This window comes from Hippocampus guttulatus, chromosome 9 (assembly GCF_054856545.1).
Source record: "Hippocampus guttulatus isolate MCC_2025c chromosome 9, RoL_Hgut_1.0, whole genome shotgun sequence".
NCBI classification, from domain to species: domain Eukaryota; kingdom Metazoa; phylum Chordata; class Actinopteri; order Syngnathiformes; family Syngnathidae; genus Hippocampus; species Hippocampus guttulatus.
Window position 1 is genome coordinate 22,973,144 of NC_141269.1, and position 22,361 is coordinate 22,995,504.

At 42.8% G+C, this 22,361-nt stretch overlaps 2 protein-coding genes across 3 annotated transcripts; both read right to left on the reverse strand.

Moving 5' to 3' along the window:
• Positions 1 to 280: 280 nt before the first annotated feature.
• Positions 281 to 5,219, reverse strand: cwc25 (CWC25 spliceosome associated protein). 2 transcript variants are annotated; one of them, XR_015101922.1, is made up of 9 exons: positions 5,064 to 5,219; positions 4,765 to 4,937; positions 4,450 to 4,686; positions 4,265 to 4,334; positions 3,980 to 4,134; positions 3,019 to 3,091; positions 2,736 to 2,932; positions 934 to 1,127; positions 281 to 720 (listed from the first exon to the last, which is right to left on the reverse strand). XR_015101922.1 is itself a non-coding variant. In XM_086121107.1 (9 exons), exons 1-9 carry the CDS (start codon positions 5,079 to 5,081, stop codon positions 609 to 611), a joined length of 1,203 nt encoding a protein of 400 aa, XP_085977233.1. In that variant the 5' UTR covers positions 5,082 to 5,219; the 3' UTR covers positions 281 to 608. The 2 variants fall into 2 exon arrangements, 1 of the variants encoding a protein (XP_085977233.1); XM_086121107.1 differs by having other exon boundaries at positions 934 to 1,101.
• Positions 5,220 to 13,162: 7,943 nt separating this feature from the next.
• sp6 (Sp6 transcription factor) lies at positions 13,163 to 20,790 on the reverse strand. Its single transcript, XM_086121147.1, has 2 exons — positions 20,652 to 20,790; positions 13,163 to 15,046 (listed from the first exon to the last, which is right to left on the reverse strand). The coding sequence occupies exon 2, from the start codon at positions 14,925 to 14,927 to the stop codon at positions 14,019 to 14,021; it is 909 nt and encodes a 302-aa protein (XP_085977273.1). The 5' UTR covers positions 14,928 to 15,046; positions 20,652 to 20,790; the 3' UTR covers positions 13,163 to 14,018.
• Between the last annotated feature and the right edge of the window lie 1,571 nt (positions 20,791 to 22,361).

Consider the following 22,361-nt stretch of genomic DNA (forward strand, 5'->3'; position numbering starts at 1 on the left):
CCATCCTACAGGGGACAGTGGAAGGGAAGCGGAGAAGAGGCAGACAGAGAAAGTGCTGGATGGACAACATCAAGAAATGGACTAACTGCAGCTTCCAGACCCTGCTATGAACAGCTAAGGACCGAGAGTGCTGGAGATCCCTGACTGCCCAGACATCCACCATGGCACCCCTACGGCCTCTTAGGCCATGGGATGAGTGAGTGAGTGAGTGAGTTCTGCCCTCAGAATGGTTGTATGTGAATATTTGGGCAAGATGTACATATATTGAGAGGTCAAGCAATGCATTTTTAAAAATATATTTAATAAATGACTTCTGGGAATAATCTTTTAATCATGTTTGTTTGCAGAAACACATATCAGTCATAGTAAAGCAATCAAATGCAAGTCCCATTTGACTGGAAGAAGAATTTACAATGTGTACACAGCGGCAAAGGTTTTCCACAAATTATTTTACAGTACAGAATATGGATTTTACGCGGATATTGCCTTATTGTTCATCATCATCCAATCCTCTACTAAGTATATTCATGAAATAAGCCGGTTATTTTTGCCTGTTAGTTTTAAAAAGATATATACCAGTATATCAGTATTTACAGTATTGTGTATGTTCATCTCTTCATGAAATTGTCCAATGAAGCTGGTGTCCTTTGAATGGAGTGGATATTCCTCTTCACTCTGTCCTCCAAAGATGATGTGGCAGCGCTCTCCAACTTCATGTCACTGGAAAAAGGAAAGCAGGCGTTATTGGACAAAAATTGCACGAGACTTGATATTCCTCTTTGAAAGCAAAAAACTGTAAAAATAACTAAATAAATAAATAAAACTGTAATGCTCTATTTATATTTTAAAATGCCTAAGAGGTTGTCCTGTGACATCAAACATAGGCAGACATGTTGGGTGAAAAAAAAGAGAGAAAGAGAGAGAGAGACGTACTGGATAAAACCAGCATGGCGTTCATGCTTGGAATTTTGTTCCCGCTGTTTTTCCTGCTCATCTTGCTTCTTGTATCTTCTGACGTTGTTCTCCCTGTCCTCATCTCTCTTCTTGGCCTGGTCCATCATCTCCTTTCTCCTCTGCTCCAGCTCCTCTGCAGAGAGTTTCCTGCAAGAAAAACATGACACACAACACTAATACTGAATAAATGCTGTGAGAAATTAGTACAATGACTTTTTTTAAAAAAGATAATCACATAATTCACTCACGGATTTACAAGCATTCCCGCATGTAGAGGCAAAGCCAGTGCATGACCAGTATGTACATAATCTATAGCAACGTAAAACATCCTGGTGGATTAAAGTCGCTCCTAAATTCTTGTGGAAGCCGAAAACTGGTTGCCATGACGACCAATAGTTCATCATCCCCCCCCCCCCCTTCTTTCAGTGGGTGGCAAACAACTTTTGGTGCATTGCCGCTATCTTCTGAAATGGAGTGTGGAGCACAACCTCTGATTTAACCCTAGTCTTTCCCAAAATAAACATTGAAAACTTAACACAAGTATTTCTCGGTAAAACCGTCTTCTATCATTTCAAAGCCACTGTCTGACCTCTGAACTCATTAATTAGTTATTGTTTTGCCGCCTGAATATATTTAACACATGATTCTAACACATGCTCAAATTGTATCTTTAGTGCATATCGGTGGTGGCACGGTGGTCATCTGGTTAGCATATCCACCTCACAGGTGCAGGTTTCAATTCCGGCTCTGGCCTTCCTGTGTGGAGTTTGCATATTCTCCCTGTGCCTGCATGGTTTTTTTCCGGGTACTCCGGTTTCCTCCCACATTCCAAAAACATGCGTGGCAGGTTAATGGAACACTCTCAATTGTCCCTAGGTGAGTGTGAATGGTTGTTCGTCTATGTGTGCCCTGCGATTGGCTGGTGACCAGTTTAGGGTATACCCCCGCATACTGCCCGAAGATAGCTGGGATAGTCTCCAGCACACCCGCGACCCTTGTGAGGATAGGTGGATTCGAAAATGGATGTCTGCATATTGACACCTACTGTAAATACATAGTCAATGCAGTACACTCAAGCAAGTCAGTGGTTGCCTGAATTAACCCTCTTGAAGAAACACGTAAGTTGTCAGCGAAACATCCATCCATCCATCCATCTTCTACCGCTTTCGCGTCAGCAAAACAGGTGTCCGTAAATCACGGACTGAGAGGTCCGTCAGTACTTGACGTGGTTAATGACGATTACATTGACGGACAATAACCCACTTCCGTCAGTGACCGTCATTTTTTAGAAAAGTTTCTTGTCAATTGTGAGAAAAACGGCCCAGTGACAGTCTGACGGACCTTCCATCAATGCTGATGGAATACCCACCTCTGCCATTTCCGATCAATACTATTTTCTTTGAATTCTGATTTCAAAACTGCTTATCCATCAATTTGTTGTGTGCATGTTGCTTGCATCCCCAAAACCATCACTTTTCAGGAAACCAAACCGACACGTTTGTTGATCGATTAACATTGCATCGTCAACGGGACCAAGCCATTATTAACAGCTTTAATTGGTCAATAATTTGTTTAGAGAAAAACAAAACAACAATTTGGGTGGTAAAATAAAATAAATAAATAAATGGCTGGGCTGACATGGCCCATATCGCCTGCGAATCATGAGGATCCACTATATACTGTGTATGGTTTCACAGCCCGAGGTTCCAATGTATGCAGCACCTATGGACATATTCTGACCAATACCCCCTCCGCCCAAGCCCCCCACCCCCAAGTCTTACTTTGACACATGATTCCGTTGCCTTTGGTAACGTTCTTTCTGCGGGCTACGACCTCTGACCTCCGTCTTCCCGTCGCTTCGGTGTGAGGAAGAGGAGTGCATTTCCCCATTTTTTCTGGCGGGAGATCGGCTTCGACTCCTCTCATGGCGTCTTGAGTGATTCAAAGCGGAGGACTGGTATTGTTTTCTGGCAGGAATCTACAGTATGAAGAGAAGATTGAAGTGGAAGGCTGTGTGGTCCACTAACGTTACGCGTGTAACATGACATTTTATTGCTTACTGACCAGGAGGCCATAGCCAGGAAGATGATGGGAATGAGATTTGTTGTGAGAGGCAGTTCCATCTCGTGAATGTGACCTGAAATGCGTTGAGGAGTAAAATTCAGATCCAAATTAGCAGCTGTTCTTAAGTGGTATCTGTGAAATATTTGAAGTTGGGCTGAACAATTATTCAAATTCAAATCAACATCGCAATGCAGTAGTATGTAATTTTCAAACTGCAAAGGCTGCAATATGGGAAATCTAAAAAGCCACTTGCTTCATTTCAGTCAGTTGGCTTTATATTTTTTGTATGAATGGATATTTTGTTTTTATTTTTTACATGATATCTAGATTAGTTCAGCACTTAAGGGGCAGTCTCCATGTTGTTTAAATGATTGTTTCATGACACATGAAAAAATTTACTTGATCTGGCTGCCGCTGCTCACCCTCAAGTTGTTTTAGATAATTTTATCTGTGGTTTTATTGTTTTGCTCTTGATTGTGAAGTGTCCTTGAGTGTTGTGAAAGGTGCTTCTAAATAAAATGTACCGGTATTATTATTCTTGATAAAGCAAACATATTTGTTTGCGTCATTATTTCAATGTGACTGATGGCTTATTGTTACACTGCACGTGTTTTGTAGAATTTTGTGAAGTTGTTAAAGAGACACTCCAAAGTCTACAAGAAACTGTTTCGTAAATTAACAACTCTAATCGAAGAAGATTATCATATGAATTCCTGGTTTATTCGCCTTTATTTTAGCATGAAGCTACGGTAACCTACAAGAGCAAGACATGTATGTATCATAAATCTGACACGGAGATTAATTTATTGCCCGTCTTAGTTTTTAAAAAATGCAAGAGAAGGGGACGTTGAAAATGTAATTGCGTATTAAATCTCAATCAGAATACTGAGGGGGGGACTGAATCACAATTTTTTTTTTAAACGTTCATCTGTACTTTTAATAATCCAAGAACTGCATGCACCTGTCTTTTTTGTCTTCTTCTTCATCATCTGAACTCATACTTGAGTGGCTTCTCTTGTGTTTCTTCTCTTTTCTTTTCTCTTTGTCTCCTTTCTTTTCCTTCTTATCCTTCTTCCTCTTTTTCTTCTTGTCTTTGTTGTCGAGGTTCTGGCGCAGCTATGGGAGTTATACAACGTTTCATAGAAAAGTGATCAAAAAGACAAGAGTGTGCAAAAATCGTAGTACAACTGCTCCGTTTTCTGAGGAGCATCTTCACTGGCACAGCCACCAATCACTATTTTTTTACCATTTCTTTAATTTTCTTCATCTTCACTGGATTCGTCAAGACTTCTCTCTTCTTTTCCTCCTCACGCTTCCTTGAGGGCAAAATGCAAGATGTACAGTTACAATTGTCATCCATACTTCAGTTTGATATAAAACACCCGTTTTTTGTTTTGTTTTGTTTTTTGAGGGAGCACAACAATGTTTCACCTAATTACAAAAAGAGGGTCTTCTCTGATCTTGGCGGCCATGTCCAGGCTGGAGGTAGCAGCGATGGGGCTGAAGATGGAGCCAGGAAGAAGTCCAGTCTCTGCTGATGGGCCACTTTCAGGCTCCTCATATTGATCGGTGATCTGCTTGTCAATGGGGCGACCCATGAGATACTCATCTCTGGACACCTGATTGGAAGGGCCCTGGTACATCCAGTCCAAACGATCATCCTTCTTTCTATTATAGTGCAAACGACATATAGTGAGACAACCTGACTGACAACGTTTTCTAAAAGTTGCGTTCGTGAGAACTAACTTGATGGCACCGCTTTCCTCGGCGTATCTCGTCATCTCTTCGCGGGCTCTTTCCTCCTTAAGCTCCTTTTGAAGCTCCTCGATTTTCTTCCGTTCTGATTCATGTTTTTGCTCGGCTTTCCAAACGCGCTCGATGTTTTTCATAGTCTGGGGGTGCCAGCTCTTCTTTAAATTCTACCGCAAGACAAAGGGAAGCCACGGCGTATAATCCACAACTTGGAACAGAAGATGCCATGACTGATGTGAACGGAAAGGAATTGGCAATTCATACGATGTAACCTTTCAACAGAGAACACTTACCAGATCGCCGCCTCCCATTTTCAAACCTTGCTTCTAGTTACTAATGAGAACAAGAAAAATAAAGAATATAGTCCTTCTCCATATATCGGTGGTAAACGAAAGATGGACGCTCACACGAAAGCCGAAAAGCTCAGGCCGACGTGCTCACCGCTTGCTTGCAAAGTTACTGTTTTGCTTCCGGTTGGAAATATTCTATTTCCGGTATAGGTCGTGGTGCGTTCAAGCTTATCATCTTTGTTGCGTGAATGCAACCACTCCCTTTAATCCACGTACATTTCTCAACGAATCGTGGGAAAACTCATTAATTCAATAAAATGAAAAATCAACATAATCATGGTTGCTGTATAATTATTATAGTATAATATTGATTATAATCACGTGTGTTGTGTGTGAATGTGTGTGTGTGTGTGTGTGTACACTGTGTATATATATATATATATATATATATATATATATATATATATATATATATATATATATATAAAAAAATCCCGCTTGGGGAAAAAATGAGCACATAACACCATTCAGTGTGGGTCCTTGGGCAAGACCCTTCACGCTCATGCCTACCTCATACAATGATGAGAGACAATAAAATGAATGACACGCCCGGACGTCGCCCGGCCAAACAAGGTCTGCGTCAGGTGCTGGGAAACCAGAGCACCTTGATGAAAAATGGGCTACTGGAACAAAGCGGAGATGGGCGAGATGCGATTACATGGCTCTGTTGGAATACGATACAATACAATACAATACATGCTGATTTATATAGCGCTTTCACAACAGCGACAGCTGTAACAAAGCGCTTCACAAAACAGTTAACATAAAGTAAAATAATAAACACAACACATAACATAAAACACGGACAGTCGTGCAGTCCTAACCCCTTTTCCGTCACACGCTTTGTTGTTTGAAGCAGTTTGAGATGAAAGAGGAGAATCAAAGTGTCCTTTAACCAGTGGATCAGAGACGTCATGCTCAAAATGTGCACACGTCGGCTACAAGCTAAGTTTCAAAGTCAACAAGAAGCTGTAGCATCCATTGATGAAAAAAGAGATTGGTTCACTTCTCCTGTCCCATGGAAATCCATTTCAATTCCAAGCGGCGACTCTCAGTTCCAAATACGCGCCGGCGCTCTGCGCCAACGCTCCTCTCTCCTCATCCTCAACTTCAGCAGCCATCCATCCAGCCGCACCAACGCCGACTGTCCAATAGCGCCGACATAGCCACTGAACAAAACGGGTTTGTGAAAAATGCTGCCCATTACAGGCGCAAAAAACACAAGCACCCCAGGTCTGTCCAGCAGCGACAGTCAATGGCGGCGACATTCCTCCAAATCAACATCTGTGCTGGTACAGGCGTGCTGCCGAGAAGGCGCATCCACCAAGCACAGATACTTCTCCTTTGACGAATGTCGTGGCCAAAAAGCGCTGAAAACAGTCCATATCAGGTCCACACGATGAAACAACAAACAACATGTGAGAAAACAAAAGACAAAAATACCAAAAAAGAACAAAAAAGCAAGGCTCTTGAAGAGCACTTGCCGAAGGCTGCCTACTCGGGCGCCATCTTGGGGGGAAAAAAATGGTATGACTCAAGCAACCCTAGTCAGAGGGGTTACATGCAGAAAATGTGGGCTAAATGGTTACTTTCAAATCCACAGTCACAGTTGACCACGAAACAACTAGTTGCTCAGTGTTCCAACATCTACAAATGGAAATTGCTGTTACAATTTGAGATTGATGAGGTACAATGCAGGTTCCATGGTGAAGGCCCCCAGGCTGCCAGATCAGAGGAGGAGGTCATACCAGAGATTGGGAGGCAAGCCCCAATGAATGCAGATGCTGAGATTGGGAGGGCAGCCCCAATGAATGAATTGCTGAGCGAGGCAGCAACTGACCTGAAAGCTAAGATCATGGCGAGAATGAAAGCTGGGCAACCCAGAAACCGATTACAACGGCTATGTGAAGTACCACCTGAAAGTCTCATGGAAAGTGTGAATGCAGCACTGAGGGCGATCCCTCCCGTAACGATCACGGAAACCAATGAGCTGATATACGCTTCAGCATCAGTGATCCTAGAGATGCTTGGCTATAAGAGCAACCATGGGAGCCATGACATACGTTACCCACCATGGAAAAGACGGTTGGAGGCTAAGATCAATCTTTCTTGCTTGGCTCTCGACGAAGGCGGACGCTTTTGCTTTCTGTTCCTGTCCCCCCACCCCCACCCTTCCCTGATGCTTGTGCAGGAGTTTTTTGCCTAACTCAAATTATCCTCAAAATGAGGGTAGTTCGAGCGTGGGTTCTTTTCTCCCCCTCTCCCTCCCTTGTGGTTTCTTTCTGACTTCCGGGTTGAGTGAACGCTGGCGCGTTTTGGCTGCCGCTGCTCAACCCGTATTGTTTTGTGTTTTTTGTTATTGTAAAGTGTCCTTGAAAGGCGCTTATAAATAAAATGTATTACTATTATTATTATCATCAAGGCGGCTCGGAAAGTCAATTGACAGAGGCCCAGAGAGGTGTGATGAAAAGGCCGATACCCGAGAGGTACATCCAGATGACCATACCTGAAGCACTCTAAACTGCCAAACAAAGGCTCCAGGCCTTGTCCAGCCGCCTAAAGTGGTACACGAAAGAGAATGAGGCCAGACGAATAAACAGGCTGTTTGCAACACAACCTGTGAAAGTGTACGCTCAGTGGCAGGGTCCTAACAACAGAGCTGATCCACCAAGACTTGAGACTGAAAGGTACTGGAAAGGCATATGGGAGAAGGAGGTTGCACATAACAGCAGTGCACAATGGCTGGTGACCCTGAGAGAGGAGCACAGCAACCTCCCTGAACAGAGTCCAGTTACCATAACAGTGGCAGACATACAGGAAAGAGTCTCAGACATGAAAAACTGGACAGCACCAGGCCCGGACATGGTCCACACCAACTGCCTAAAGAAACTCACAGCACTTCATGAGCGCCAAGCAGCACAAATGAACCAGCTGCTGAGGGATGGCACTCACCCAGGATGGCTAACCAAAGGGCGAACGATCCTGATCATGAAGGATCCCTCAAAGGGTGTAGTCCCATCCAACTATCGGCCAATAACCTGTCTCTCCACAACATGGAAGCTCATGTCAGGCATCATTGCGGCTAAGATAAGTGGACACATGGATCAATACATGAGCAAAGCACAGAAGGGCATTGGTAAAGATACCAGAGGAGCCAAACATCAGCTCCTGGTTGACAGAACAGTCGCACAAGACTGCAGGTCCCGACATACCAACCTGTGCACAGCCTGGATTGATTACAAGAAAGCCTATGACTCGATGCCACATACATGGATCACTGAATGCTTGGAGTTGTATAAGGTGAACAGGACCCTAAGAGCCTTCGTTGCGAACTCGATGAGGATGTGGAAAACCACACTTGAAGCCAATGGCAAGCCACTGACCCAAGTGTCCATCAAATGTGGCATATACCAAGGTGATCCACTCTCCCCACTGCTGTTCTGCATAAGACTGAACCCCCTAAGCCAAGTAATCACCAAGACAGGATATGGATACCGCCTCAGAAATGGAGCTACGATCTGTCACCTCCTCTACATGGATGACATAAAGCTGTATGCTAAGAGCGAAAGGGACATAGACTCCCTGATCCACACAACCAGGATCTACAGCAGCGACATCGGGATGTCATTCGGGCTTGAGAAATGTAGTCGGATGGTGACTAAGAGAGGAAAGGTAGTCCGCACTGAAGGAACAATAGCAGACATTGAGGACAGCTACAAGTACCTCGGTATACCACAAGCCAATGGCAACCTCGAACTGGCAACAAGGAAAGCGGCTACGGCCAAATACCTCCAGCGAGTGAGGCAAGTCCTAAGAAGCCAGCTCAATGGCAAGAATAAGACCCGGGCAATAAACAGCTATGCCCTGCCAGTGATCAGATACCCTGCAGGAATAATAAGGTGGCCAAAGAAAGAGATTCAGACCACGGACGTTAAGACCCGAAAGCTCCTAACCATGCATGGAGGGTTCCATCCCAAATCCAGCATAAATATATATACGGTATATACAGTATATATATATATATATATATATATATATATATATATATATATATATATATATATATATAATTTCCTCGTTTCACCCCCCCTCGGGTGGTGTCCGTCCCTCATTCAGCTTGGGTCCTCTACCAGAGGCCAGGAAGCTTGAGGGTTCTGCGCAGTATCCTTGCTGTTCCCAGCACTGCACATTTCTGGACTGAGATGTCCGATGTTGTTCCCGGGATCTGTTGCAACCACTCATCTAGTTTGGGGGTCACTGCCCCGAGTGCTCCGACCACCACAGGCACGACTGTCACCTTTACCTTCCAGGCTCTCTCCAGCTCCTCTCTGAGCCCTTGGTATTTCTCGAGTTTCTCGTGTTCCTTCTTTCTGATGTTTCCATCACTTGGGATCGCTACATCCACTAGAACGGCTTTCCTTTGCCCTTTATCTATGATCACGATATCTGGTTGGTTCGCCATTACCATCTAGTCAGTCTGGATCTGGAAGTCCCACAGGATCTTCGCTCTGTCATTCTCCACCACCTTCGGAGGTGTTTCCCATTTTGACCTTGGGGGTTCCAGTCCATACTCCGCACAGATGTTTCGGTAGACTATGCCAGCCACCTGGTTATGGCGTTCCATGTAGGCTTTCCCTGCCAGCATCTTACACCCTGCAGTTATGTGTTGGATCGTCTCAGGTGCCTCTTTGCACAACCTACACCTTGGGTCTTGTCTGGTGTGGTATATCTGGGCCTCAATGGCTCTGGTGCTCAGGGCCTGCTCCTGAGCAGCCAGGATGAGTGCCTCTGTGCTGTCCTTCAGGCCAGCCCTCTCTAGCCACTGATAGGACTTCTTGAGATCAGCCACTTCAGTTATGGTCCGGTGGTACATCCCGTGGAGGGGCTTGTCCTCCCATGATGGTCCCTCTTTCAGCGCCTCATCCTCTGTTCCCCATTGTCTGAGACATTCTCTGAGTACGTCATCCGTTGGAGCCTTCTCCTTGATGTATTCATGGAGCTTGGATGTTTCATCCTGGACAGTGGCTCTCACACTCACTAGTCCCCGGCCTCCTTCCTTTCGGCTTGCGTACAGTCTCAGGGTGCTGGATTTGGGATGGAACCCTCCATGCATGGTTAGGAGCTTTCGGGTCTTAACGTCCGTGGTCTGAATCGATATATATATATATATATTAGAGCTGTCAGTTTAGCGCGTTTTTATTGGCATTAATTTAAATGAATTTTAACGGGATTAAATATTTTCTCGCGAGATTAACGCGGCCTACGTCACAAGCGGATGTTACGTTGCTCTATAAATACACCAGAAACAAAACAACAAGCGCGCTGCAGAAGTCCACGCCCATGTCTGTTTTGCCAGCCACGGCAGCGCGAGACACCGAAAACGGATACTTAAAGAGTTTATGAATGGAAAGTTTACTTTTAAAAAGTTGCCAGATTGCTCCACTGACAAGACCAAAGTTACCTGTTCTTCTCTCTCTCTGTATCATACAGGTATACGATGTATGCCACTGACGCGATTGTTACTTGTTTGGAACAATTTTGTGTGGAAGGTTACAGTGTTCTGTGTCCATATAAAGAGAGCGGGTGGAGCTTCTCTGTGTTCGTCCGACAGTGACAGTGCGCTGCAGTGGTAGCGACCTAGCGAAAATAAAACGTCTCCAGTGTTGTCATCGAACCAAGTGTAGTCATCCGAAATGAGGTTTACACAAAACCGTAGAGAGACTTCCACGCAAGAAGGACCAACACAATCAACATATCCTGACTGTGTTAGGGGGAGTGAAACCCCCCTCTTTCCGAATGGTTTGCCCCAGCAGCACGGGGGAAGTGCGTGCGCTTGTTTGTAGGCCGGCAGTTTTGAATACAGCGGCACATAACGAACACTGGTGTCCGGTGTCTCGTTATTCTTCAACAAACATACTAAAACAGACTGCTGTGTTCAAAGCAAACTTGAGAAAAACGAAGTATGCAACCATGGTTTAAATGCACTATAGGCTGAGTACTAGTTTACCTTAGATGTGCACTTCATAATGTTATATTGCTCTGTTTTGATTTCATAAAAAAAGCTGTTAAAGCAGCTATTGTGTGACAAAATATTTTTTTCACTGTTGTTGATGGACAGTAATATTGTGTGAGAGGTTATGTGTGAATAACTGCTCCAAGTGAAAAATGTTTATGTAAAATTGAAAATCGAAATTGTTATTTCAGTAAATATTTGCATTTGGCACATAGAAAAATGATTCATGATTCCATGTTGATGAGAGCATTAAGATGGGGAAAAATAGGACAAAAAATGTAAAAGGAAATTCAGAAAAGATTAAAAATGTGTGAGTAATCACGATTAATTTTTTTGTTCATTTGAGTTAATTATGACAGTTGCATTTTTAATTAGATTAAATATTTTAATCGTTTGACAGCTCTAATATATATACATATATATGTGTAACTTTGTGACTTCCTCACCAAATAATTGTTCAGTGCACTCACTATACAGTATATCCATTCTTTGGTACAGCTTGTCGTCATTAAGATGGACTGAAGCATAACACCAATTTACTCTGGGCGAGGTACACCTGGTCTGGACTGGTTTCATGCCAATCGCCTGGCAGGGCACATTCAGGCAATGAACCATTTACCCTGACTTTCACAGAATTAATAGTCTTCAGTGAATTTATAACAATGTTTTGGGAACCAATTCAACACACCAAGGCCGGAACCCAGAGTGGAACACGCAAGTGCAAAACTGTGATGTATTCCTTCAATGCCCTGAAATAAAGCAATTCTTCTCATACTGCACATAAATAAGAATAAATTAAAGCTTGCAAATTATTGTCAGATGTCTTATGATGAAAGAATTTAATTGGCAAGACAAAATGATTTTTTTATTATTATTAATGATAGAGGATAGCAATGGTTTACGTAAACAATATTATATCTCATCATCTCCATCCTTTTTTTATTAAAATCACTACAACTTCAAATGGCATGAGAGATTTATTTAAAAATGTATCCATCTTGTACTACTGTTCAAATCAACATGAAAAAAAACACAAACTTTTATTCTAAAAAATGTTAATACTCTGTACATATTTACACACCAAATAACCAAACACCGTCAAGTTTCTCATCTTCATCTCAGACTTGTAATTGTAAATTTACAGTAGCAAACTATCATTTAGGTCAATAGTAATTCTTTATTGTGCTGTGTGTCCTTAACTTTAGTTTTAAAATATGTAGTATTTTGAATTAATCTTGTACACATCTTTATTAAAACGAGTCTAAAACTTTCTTTAAATATGGAAACAGCATATCCAGCCGATGAGATTTTGATGTCCACCGTATTGTGTTGAAGTTCATCAGCAGGAGAAAGCGTGTCCCTTTCCTTCTCAACGAGAGTATTTATATATTAACTTATAAAAAGAATGTTGTGTGGTATGGTGTGATTTTTATGTACTCTCGTTTTTCACTGTTGACCCGGTTATTGCTGCTTTGGCCACATGGATGTGTGGATTCTAATGTCTTCTTTGAACAAAAATGATGCGAATATCAACAAGGCTTTTGGTAGCATAGTTGTTGTCAAGTGTGTTTATTTACAGAATCGCGTTTACTGTATGTTCAACCAAAAAGTAGCTGCTGTGATCACTGTTAACAGTGAATATGTACTGTATATTGTCATGTTTTGGCATCAATTGTGGTATTTATTTGATGGGTCAATTTGCTTAACTTTCTTCATAAAATATATCTTGGATGAATTTAAAAAATGTATTTATCAAAGCAGCTCCAATGAATGCACCCTTGTTTTTTGATCTACAGGTAGAAAGTGTCCTGAGCAGCATGTAAGTCTCGACACACTCTGATATCAACTGAGCGGCTAATTTCACCAAGTTTAACAAACACTGTAATTAATTTCTTTGCCTCTGCCAAGAAGAGGTACGTATTATTAGTTTTCTGGCCAGCGGGATTATTAAAAAAACACACACAAGCAAAACTGTCACGTAACGAGGTGGTGGTGGACCCCAAAAAGCAGGCAGGAGGGAGGAGCAGGGTGTATTTGAAGAACTATATTTAATAAAACAGAGAAAACTGAATCCAAAACAAACAAAGTGCTAACAACCAAAACGAATCCAAAGTAGCAAAACAAAACCATGATTGTGGTAAAAAACTAACAGGAACAGAACCATGACAGAAACAAACATGACAGTTGCAAGCAAACAGCAACACAACACACATGACAGTAGCAAGAAGCAACACAACACACATGACAGTAGCAAGAAGCAACAATGACCCGACACTGAGTGTTCGGGCAGGAGTCCTTTTATACAATTAATTACCAAATGACCAACAGGTGTGCAGCTGCCGGGGGAGCCCTACAGTGCCACCTGTTGGTCCCTAAACCGAATCATGACAAAAACAAGTTTGTAAGTGTGGCATATGTGCATAGGAGGAACCCATTTATTTTTAATTATTTTAATTTTTTCATTTTTTTAAATCCAGATATGGGGAGTCATTCTCTTACTCCATTCTCCATAAACAAACAAACAAAAAAGTGATTACAGTTTGTAAAACAATCCTTGTAGGATTGTAGTTTGATGGTTTTCTATCATACTGAAACTGTTCCCAAGAGCAAGAACAAAAATATGACAGTCCTGACACCATCAATCCCACTTCTGGTAACAGTTCATACTATAGGCAAAGGTCAGAGTGCTACAGTAGTAAATCACTGAGGTGATGGTCCAGTCAATATCAATAATTTAATGAACACATTCTGATCCAAGTAGCTTCCATCGATTTGGGTGTCTAAGGTAAAACTCAATTATAAAACTGATGACAGAAAGTGCAACAGATGGTATCCCTTTTTCGATCAAACTTGATTCAGAAAGTGATGAAATTAGTTGGACTCGACTATCCAGTTACACTGGAGATGGATGGGTCTGTCTCACTTTTCAGCTTGAGTGGAGGCTCGATGGTGTCAGGTGCAGACATGTTTGATGATGACTGAGGAGGAGTGGGGGAATCAAAGCCCTTGCCTTCTCTGTTCACACTTTCCTCCCCATGCTCTGCTGGCAACTCGTGTGTACGCATGTGCTTGGTCAGGTGATCATTGCGCATAAACACCCGAGGGCACAACGCACAGCTAAATTTCTTGGTACCGGTGTGTGTCTGTAAATGCCGCTGCAGTTCATCAGAACGTGTAAAACGCTTGCCGCAGAAGAGCCAGTTGCAGACGAATGGACGATCCCCGCTGTGCCACCTTAGGTGAGCCTTCAGATGAGAGGTCTTAGCGTAGGCCTTACCACAGCCAGGAATGTGGCAGTTGTGCATGTGCTTCCTCCTGCTGTCATCCATGCTGTGGCCCAATTGCTCCGCGTGAACACAGTTAGGACAGCGACAAGCTGCCTGGCCAGAACCTCTGGAAGAAGAACGCCTCTGGGACTTCGGCCGGACCAAGACGACATTTTCAAGTGGCTCTTCCAGTCCGAAAGGCTCCTGTTGCAAGATATCAGGAGCCAGCGGTTCCATTTTGAAGCCCTCCGGAGGGAACAGGTGAGGCGAGTGTGATGCCGGGAGATGTTGTGTTAGAGGCAAGGAGCACAGTTGTGGGTCGGAACCGTAGCAGCCTAAAGAGGACTGCAGACTCATGGTGCTCCCTGGACTCACAGAAGGTAAGTCAGCACCTTGCCCTGTGTGGAGGTCAATCCAGTTCCCAGTCTGAACATCCCTCTGGAGGTCCCACCAGGAAGGGATGTTGATGTCATCTGTGCTGCCACTAGATGGTGCTGTCCGTAGCCAGGGTTCATAATTGTGGGCCATGTGCGCTTTGCAGGTGCACTACTGTAGATGAGATCAGTGGCTCAAGCTGTTGTTGACACTCCTTTTTTTGTGTTGCTCAGATGATTACCGCATGGCGGGGAGGCGACGCACTATAAAACCTGCAGACATAAAGAGGGGCAAATAATTAACTCTGAAACATCGGCTCTTGATTTGTTACACACATTCCATCAGTGACTTCACAAAACCATGAGCAATGAGGTCATACCCACCCCCCCCCCAGACACTGTATACACCTTTGTGGCGCTGACATTTCTAAACTTCAGATATGCAGTCATTGAGGCCCAAATCCTCTTTAATACAACAATCAAACAACAACTCTCACGCACAGCTCACTTCCCTCACTGCCATGGATACTACAATTCTCACACTCCACGGCCGTGCAGACAGAAAAGAGGGGGAGACAGACATGTCCAGGCACAGGCCTGCCACATGTATCCGCTGCCAGGTACTTCCCATGGAGGACAGTCAAAGAAAAGCTTAAAGAAAACAACATCATTGATCCTAGGGTTGGGGGGGAGCAAAATGCTGGTAAGGTTGGAGGAGGGAACAGTGAGGGGGCGGGTGCAGGGAGGTGTTGACAGGGAAGCACTTTGCAGGGCGGTATGGCTGCGGGCCAGAATCTATTTGTACGTCTCTGTGGGTTGTAGAGATGAGATGAAACTTGGCAGACAGGAGAACCTGTTTTTATGAATCACACTTGATTTATAGGCCTTCACACATCACAAGCCTGCAGGCAACATACAAAAGAAGCCCTGTAAAACACTTCACCTCAAACACACAGGAGACAGCAGTTACAGTCTGATGACAAACAGAGGCTGAGAGTCTCACTACACTAAGAACAATCTTCGTGCGCCTCCTCAATTAGAGGCAAACGCTCAGAAAAGCTAGCGTGAGGCCTGACTGCCTGACTCTCGCCGCATTCCAGCGATGAACAGTTCTTGAGCCCTTCAAATATGTCAGTCAGCTGCAGGAGGAGGGGCTCTTTTGAAAGGTGACACAAAGCTTGTTAAAGTGCAACATGTCTGTGGAAACTGACGAGCTGAAAGCTGGCGCGACTTGTGCGTGGCTCTCTGAACAATAAATTCTTTGCTCCCAACAATCTTGTTGACTTCTACCACACCCCCTGTCCTCAAAGATCTACAATTACCTTTACAGCAGGAAACAGTAAAAGAGTCTGAGGCTCTCTTGTTCAGAAGATCTCTTGGAATGATACCATATCTGACAGAGCAAACAGGACAGTCTCCAAAGGAGACGTCAAGCCCACTGCTTCTATGCAGACGGTGCAAAGATGGTTGACACGCAGGTGGCGTCAGGCTGACTGACAGTGACACAATCCCTCACTTGATCTTAATTCGTCGAGTCTTCCTTCTTCGAAGGTCCAGTCACTCAAAGATGGATGCTACATGCAAAGAAATTGTAAACCAATTAGTTTGGAATTCCCTAATGAAAGGTGCGGTGCTTAGGGTCAAACAGACATATTTCAAGTCGGCCTGGAGCCACTGCTACTGCTCTGTAATTTTGGGGGAATGTGACTCCGGCATATGTTGGAAGAGTCGCCCGTGTTCCTCTGCCACTGAGAATAAACAAACAAAAGAGTCATCCTCCTCCATTCGGCAAAGTGTTGGGAACACTGTGGGAAACAGATGGCACAGGGCGAAGGTGTGGAGATGATGGACCGGGGGGGACCGGAGGTGATGAAGATGATAGCACAACGCAATGACAGAGCTGTGGCCATAAAAACCTGCCTGGCCAAGATCCAGCACTGCCCCCAGTTTACAAGTCGTCCATTTGGCGGAGGAACGAACGAAATGTTTTGCTGAGAGGAGGATAATACTTGCGTACTAGTCGGTGTCCAACCCGGTATTGATCAGACTAATGTGTCTTCAGACTAATTTAATTATCTCATTAAAAAATCAACAGAAGTGAATTCTCTTAACATGACAAATATGTTTTTTTCTCTGCGGACATACCAGCTCAAGTCAACAGATGTAGCAATTTGTTTTCAACACAAAGCGAAGTGGAACTGAACAGCACTTGTGGCAAGGATACCTGTAATTGCCGCTTTGAGCTTCAAACACTTTTCGCTCAAAATTAAAGCTTTTAGCCATGACGGCGTCAGACATAAACCTGCAGAAAATGTCAATAGCGCAACTGCTACGATTTTTACACATAACTAAAAGGTTGACAAGCAGAGTTGAGGATGCTATTCGTTGAGACCAATGGTTCTTAACCTGGGTTCGATCGAACTCTAAGGGTTCGGTGAATCGGTCTCAAGCGTTCGAAGGAACCTCTGCCAAAGAGGTCAAGACACACCCGGCCCACTTGGCTATCATTGGCTGCAGTTGATCACATTACATTGCTTGTCCAATGAGTGCAACGTGAAAATTTGTTCGTGACAGTACATCGTGTGATTAAAAAGAAAAAGGTTTTAATACATGCTAACTATGTTGAGCAAAAAAAGAAAGTGGTCCGACGAATATGTACAACATGGATTCACATGCATCACAGAGTGGGATGAGACTCAACGTCCTATCTGCATGATTTGGCATGCCAAGTTGAGCAACTCTAGTCTCGCGCCGGCAAAACGAAAGGAGCATTTCTTGAAACTGCATGGAGATTCATTCTGTGCACAATTAAAAAAACGTATACTTACTGTATGTCTTGAAATTGTATTTTCTTTTTTCTGTTTTTAATAAATGTTTTTTTTATGTCTTAAATTTGTAAGAAAAAAAAACATTTTTATTTTTCACTAATGAAAGGTTCGAGGAATGTGCATATGAACGGATTGGGTTTGGTCCCTCTAACAAGGTTAAGAACCACTGGTTGAGACCAATGATCCTGCCGTGGGAGATCATTTTTTTTACCTCTCCGTGCCAGCAACGTATTGTGACAGACAGACGAGAGAAATGCTCTTCCATTAGATGGCAGAAGGAACAATAAACCCCTTGTTTCTACCTATTGGCCTTCATACAAAAGAATTATGCGGTCATGGCTTCTTTCAAGTTGATCCACTTTGTGTTCAATGAGATACGGGCCCAGATTTTATACTAAGTAACTAAAATTGTGAGTAAATTGAGACAAGAGCTTCAGCACCATTTGACTGTTGTTGCTGGACAGTCCCGGGGCGCTTGTGTCTTGCGCCTGTAATGGGCAGCATTTTTCACAGCCCCGCTTTGTTCAGCGGAGAGATCGGTGCTGTTGAACGGTCTGCGGCTGGATGGATGTAAGGCTTGAGGAGCCGACAATGAGAAGAAAGGCGCGGTAGCGCGGAGCGCCGATGCGAATTTGGAACTGGGAGTCGCGGCTTGGAGTTCGAAGCGGATTACGTGGGACAGGAGAAGTGAACGAATCTCTTTTCGTCAATGGACGCTACGGCTTCGTGTTTGCTTTCAAAACTTAGCTTGTGGCAGACGTGTGCACATTTTCAGCATGACGTCTCTGGCCCACTGGTGAAAGGACACTTTGATCCTCTCCTCTTTCAACTACAACTGCTTCAGACAACAAAGTGTATGCAGAAAAGTGGTGAAGATTGCACGACTGTCTGTGTCCTATGTGTTGTGTTGTGTTATTTTTGTTATTTTGACTTCAAAATGGCGCCGCGAGAGTGGCTGCCTTTCCAGCAGCTCCTATATTTTGTTGTTCTACTTCTTCCTTTCATATCTTCTTTCTTTCATAGGTACTCGTAAGAGGGAGCACATAACTCCTACTCTGGCATCCCTTCACTGGCTCCCCATTCATTTTAGAGTTATTTTCAAGATCCTCTTATTTGTTTTCAAATCTCTGAATAATCTCGCGCCACCTTACCTCTCTGAGCTCATCCGCCCCTACACACGACTTAGTTTTGTTCTTGGTTTTACTGTTTGGTGCTTTCTACCGCCTTTATTGCCGATTTGTCTTACTGTTTATTGTGCATGTTAAATTGCTCCATGTACAGCACTTTGTATGCAGCGATGGCTGTTTGAAAGTGCTCTATAAATACTGTTGACTTGACTTGACTTTGCTGCTGTGAATTGGGAATTTCTCCATTGCGAGACTAATGAAGGTTTTCTTATCTTATCTTATCTTATCTTATTGATAATTTTTTGTGAGATATATAGAAATAAAACTTGGGAATCAGTGGTTTAGACAGATGACGGTTTGACATCGCCACTGCTTTTCGTGTCAGAGAGACAGTCAGAGAACTGCAAGAAATGTATTTTCAGTTGTCATGAGAGTACAACAGAGCTAGAAATCTATTTCATTTTATGGGCTGTCACCAGTTTCCTTCACACTCGTGTCGTGCATGCCAAGTATTGCAATTTTTTTTATTTTTTTAAGAGAGCAGGTCAGGTTTGATTCTTCGTGATGGAATGAACAACAGGAGGAAGTAAACTATAATGTCATTTTAAATGGAACTTCTTGTACAATATAGTATTAAACATTTTACCCATTACGGATTGCAACAAATATTTGTGTTAGTAGGTAGTTAAACTACAGGCTGTATTAAAATCTTTTTGTTGTTGTTTTATAAGACAGATGAATACTTAAAAAAGATATACCTGTATAGATGGATGGATTGGTCGATCTTGGTCTCTTTAAATTCAAGTAGACTTGGTAAGCAGTGTATATGTACTGTACATGTATACGTACTCGATGTGAGTGTGTGTGCACACGCCTTCGTGCGTGTTTGTATGTCTGTACATATACCACGCTCAGCATCGACGAGGACGCAAAAAAACCCCTTGACTTTCCTTATTTTGTACAGCATACTATTCAACAACAAAAAAACAGTGGTGGATTAGGCAACTAGCTGTCTGCACTTAATTTGCGTATTTATCTTTCTGATTATTTACTTGTACATTTGAAAGCACATACCTGTACTGTCTACATTCCGTACTTGGTCAAAATAGGCTTGTTTCTTATCAACCGGCGTACAAAGTGATGTAACGATGTAAAAAGCGGTTGAGCTCTAGATTACTGCAAAAGGTGGAAAAACAGGGATAACACTGACTTGGAAGAATTTGAAGCAGGGCGCATTAACAGCGAATGACGCAACAGATCTGGAGAAGCAAGATATTCTCCTTCCATGGCCTATTTTAAGTATTTTTTGTTGTTGTTGCCACCTACAAGATGATTTGTGGTTTTATGCTAACCTAAAAACCACTGGTTTATGGCATTCAAACATTCTTCATCTTGTATGGGGAAAAACACATACGGATAAAATATGTCGTTATCACTATCTAATTAAGAATTTTTAAAAATGTTTTGTTTTGTCCTGGCAAGACTTGCTGAAAGTTCAGTCCTGTCAAAATGTAGCTGTGTCCAGTGATTCAAACGCACACACCTCTTATCAGAAGAGCACTACATGCAAGTTCATCAGTGAAGAGACGACATATTTTATGCGTAAAGAAGCTTTTAAGGTATCAAAACCGATATTGCATGTAATGGAAAGTAAAAAATAACACATTTTGTTTTTTGTTTTTTTTTTAAACCTTTGCCTCAGGTGTTGAATCTCTAGTTTCACTTTTACTTTTTTTTTTTGTTCAAAAGTATCCATCTGGACTTCTACTTCAGTACACAGTGCGAGTGTTTTCCTGCCACCTCTGTTTAAAAGGTTATAACCTCCAAACTATTACCAAGAATAGAACTTTAAATTACACTTTATTATCAACCAATGACTTTTAACACAAGCGATGGTCAAAATGATGACAATTTCTGCGTTACCTGAAAATTCGCCTTGAACTCAGTTCAACTCTGCTTCTTCCGCCGGTTCGGAAAATGACCGCATCAGACAAATATCCGCAACGTATTTCATGGGCACATGTTCCACGTAAGGTGATAGTGCACTTAGGGTGAGCTCGCAGCTGTGTGGAAAAACTCTACAGTATCGTGTGCGTCTTGACTGAGATGAGGCCCCGCCCCCCACCTGACGCGTCCTTGCCTCATCGCTTTACAAACGTTACACTTGTTCCTTAATTCTTTTTATTTATTTAGTTGCGTCTCTTGTCTCGTTTTGTATTTTTTTTAATTGAGGCAATCGAAATATAAATGTATTTATATATGTAACAGGAGCTGCGAAGTGGACTTTGATGTATGGGGGGGGGGGGGGGGGTCGTCTATAGCCCCATCAGAAATTGGTGTAGCCACAGTTCAGTCCCTCCATGATTTTATTTGACATTCTAAAATATATTTATACACTATTTTCTCAGTGTCATGGTTTTGATCTTCTGTCTGTTTTGGTTTCAGTTCCTGCTTGATATTAATCTTCTCACAAGATATAACGAACATCGGCAGCATGTCTGTCTGGTCCTTTGTGTGAAAGCGGAGATATGCGAGTCATTCTGAATCAGTTCGGTTTTGAAGATTTATTACTGAGAATGGACAGCTCTGAACCGACTAAGCAAAGACACGGGCTCTAGTGGAGTGGCCTACTCCCACTACCCGGAAAAAGCTTCAGCCAATTTGGGGTTTTGCTCATTTTTATGTTCTCCCCTGTGTGTGAGAGAGAACGAGAGAAAAAAAACTATTCCAATCAAGTCAGGAGTCAGGACATTGTGTGAAACACCAATAACAACATAATACAGTATGTCAATGTGGCTCCTGAAGTTATTTAAGATTTGGCCAATTAATATTTAGATCCCCAGATATTTATAAATGTATTTAGGCATTGAGAAATGTTTAGATCCCCGACTAGAATCATCACCTCATTTCTGTCAAGTATTTTCAGAGTGTTTCTTGAATTTTCATAAGGCAAGCCATTGATGAGGGACTTCTGTATATACTTTCAACAGAAAAGAACATGCACGGAGATTAAGTAATTGTTACAATAAGAGAATCCATATTTATAGAGCCAAATACATGCATGGCAGGTTGATTGGAAGCTCTAAATTGTCCCTAGGTGTGAGTGTGGGCGTGGATGGTTGTTCGTCTCTGTGTGCCCTGCGACTGGCTGGCAACTGATTCAGGGTGTCCCCCGCCTACTGCCCGAAGACGGCTGGGATAGGCTCCAGCACCCCCCGCGACCCTAGTGAGGATCAAGCGGTTCGGAAAATGGATGGATGGATGGATATTTATAGAGCTCCTAAATTTGATGTCTTTACATTTAATGCTTTCTGTCACATAAACAGTTCTGTGCTGCAGTCAAATGTTTGGACATAGAATTTCCTGTACAGGGTAATGGCATTAAAATGTACACAACAATAATTGGAGCGTTAAGACTTCAGGGCTACATTTTTTGGGAGTTGATTTTAACTCCAGAAGAAATGTTAACATTTTCAGTGTTGAGTGGTGTCCAGAGTAAGTGTTATTTCACAGAGTGGTTCACTTACTGTGAAATTAACTTTGTAATGTTAGATGAAATATGCCTTTGCACCTGAAGTTCTCAACTTTGAGAAAGAAATGCGTCATCGCCATTTTCCTTGTCCTCTTTTCGTT

What these genes read in the sequence shown, in the direction of transcription:
- cwc25 (XM_086121107.1), bottom strand. An exon ending in GACCCTCTTTTTGTAATTAG is followed by an intron (nt 4,335 to 4,449) that starts GTGAAACATTGT and finishes TTTGCCCTCAAG; the next exon opens with GAAGCGTGAGGAGGAAAAGA. An exon ending in CGCCATGCTGGTTTTATCCA is followed by an intron (nt 721 to 933) that starts GTACGTCTCTCT and finishes TCCTTTTTCCAG; the next exon opens with TGACATGAAGTTGGAGAGCG.
- sp6 (XM_086121147.1), bottom strand. Translation starts at nt 14,927, where the DNA reads ATGGCCCACAATTATGAACCCTGGCTACGGACAGCACCATCTAGTGGC.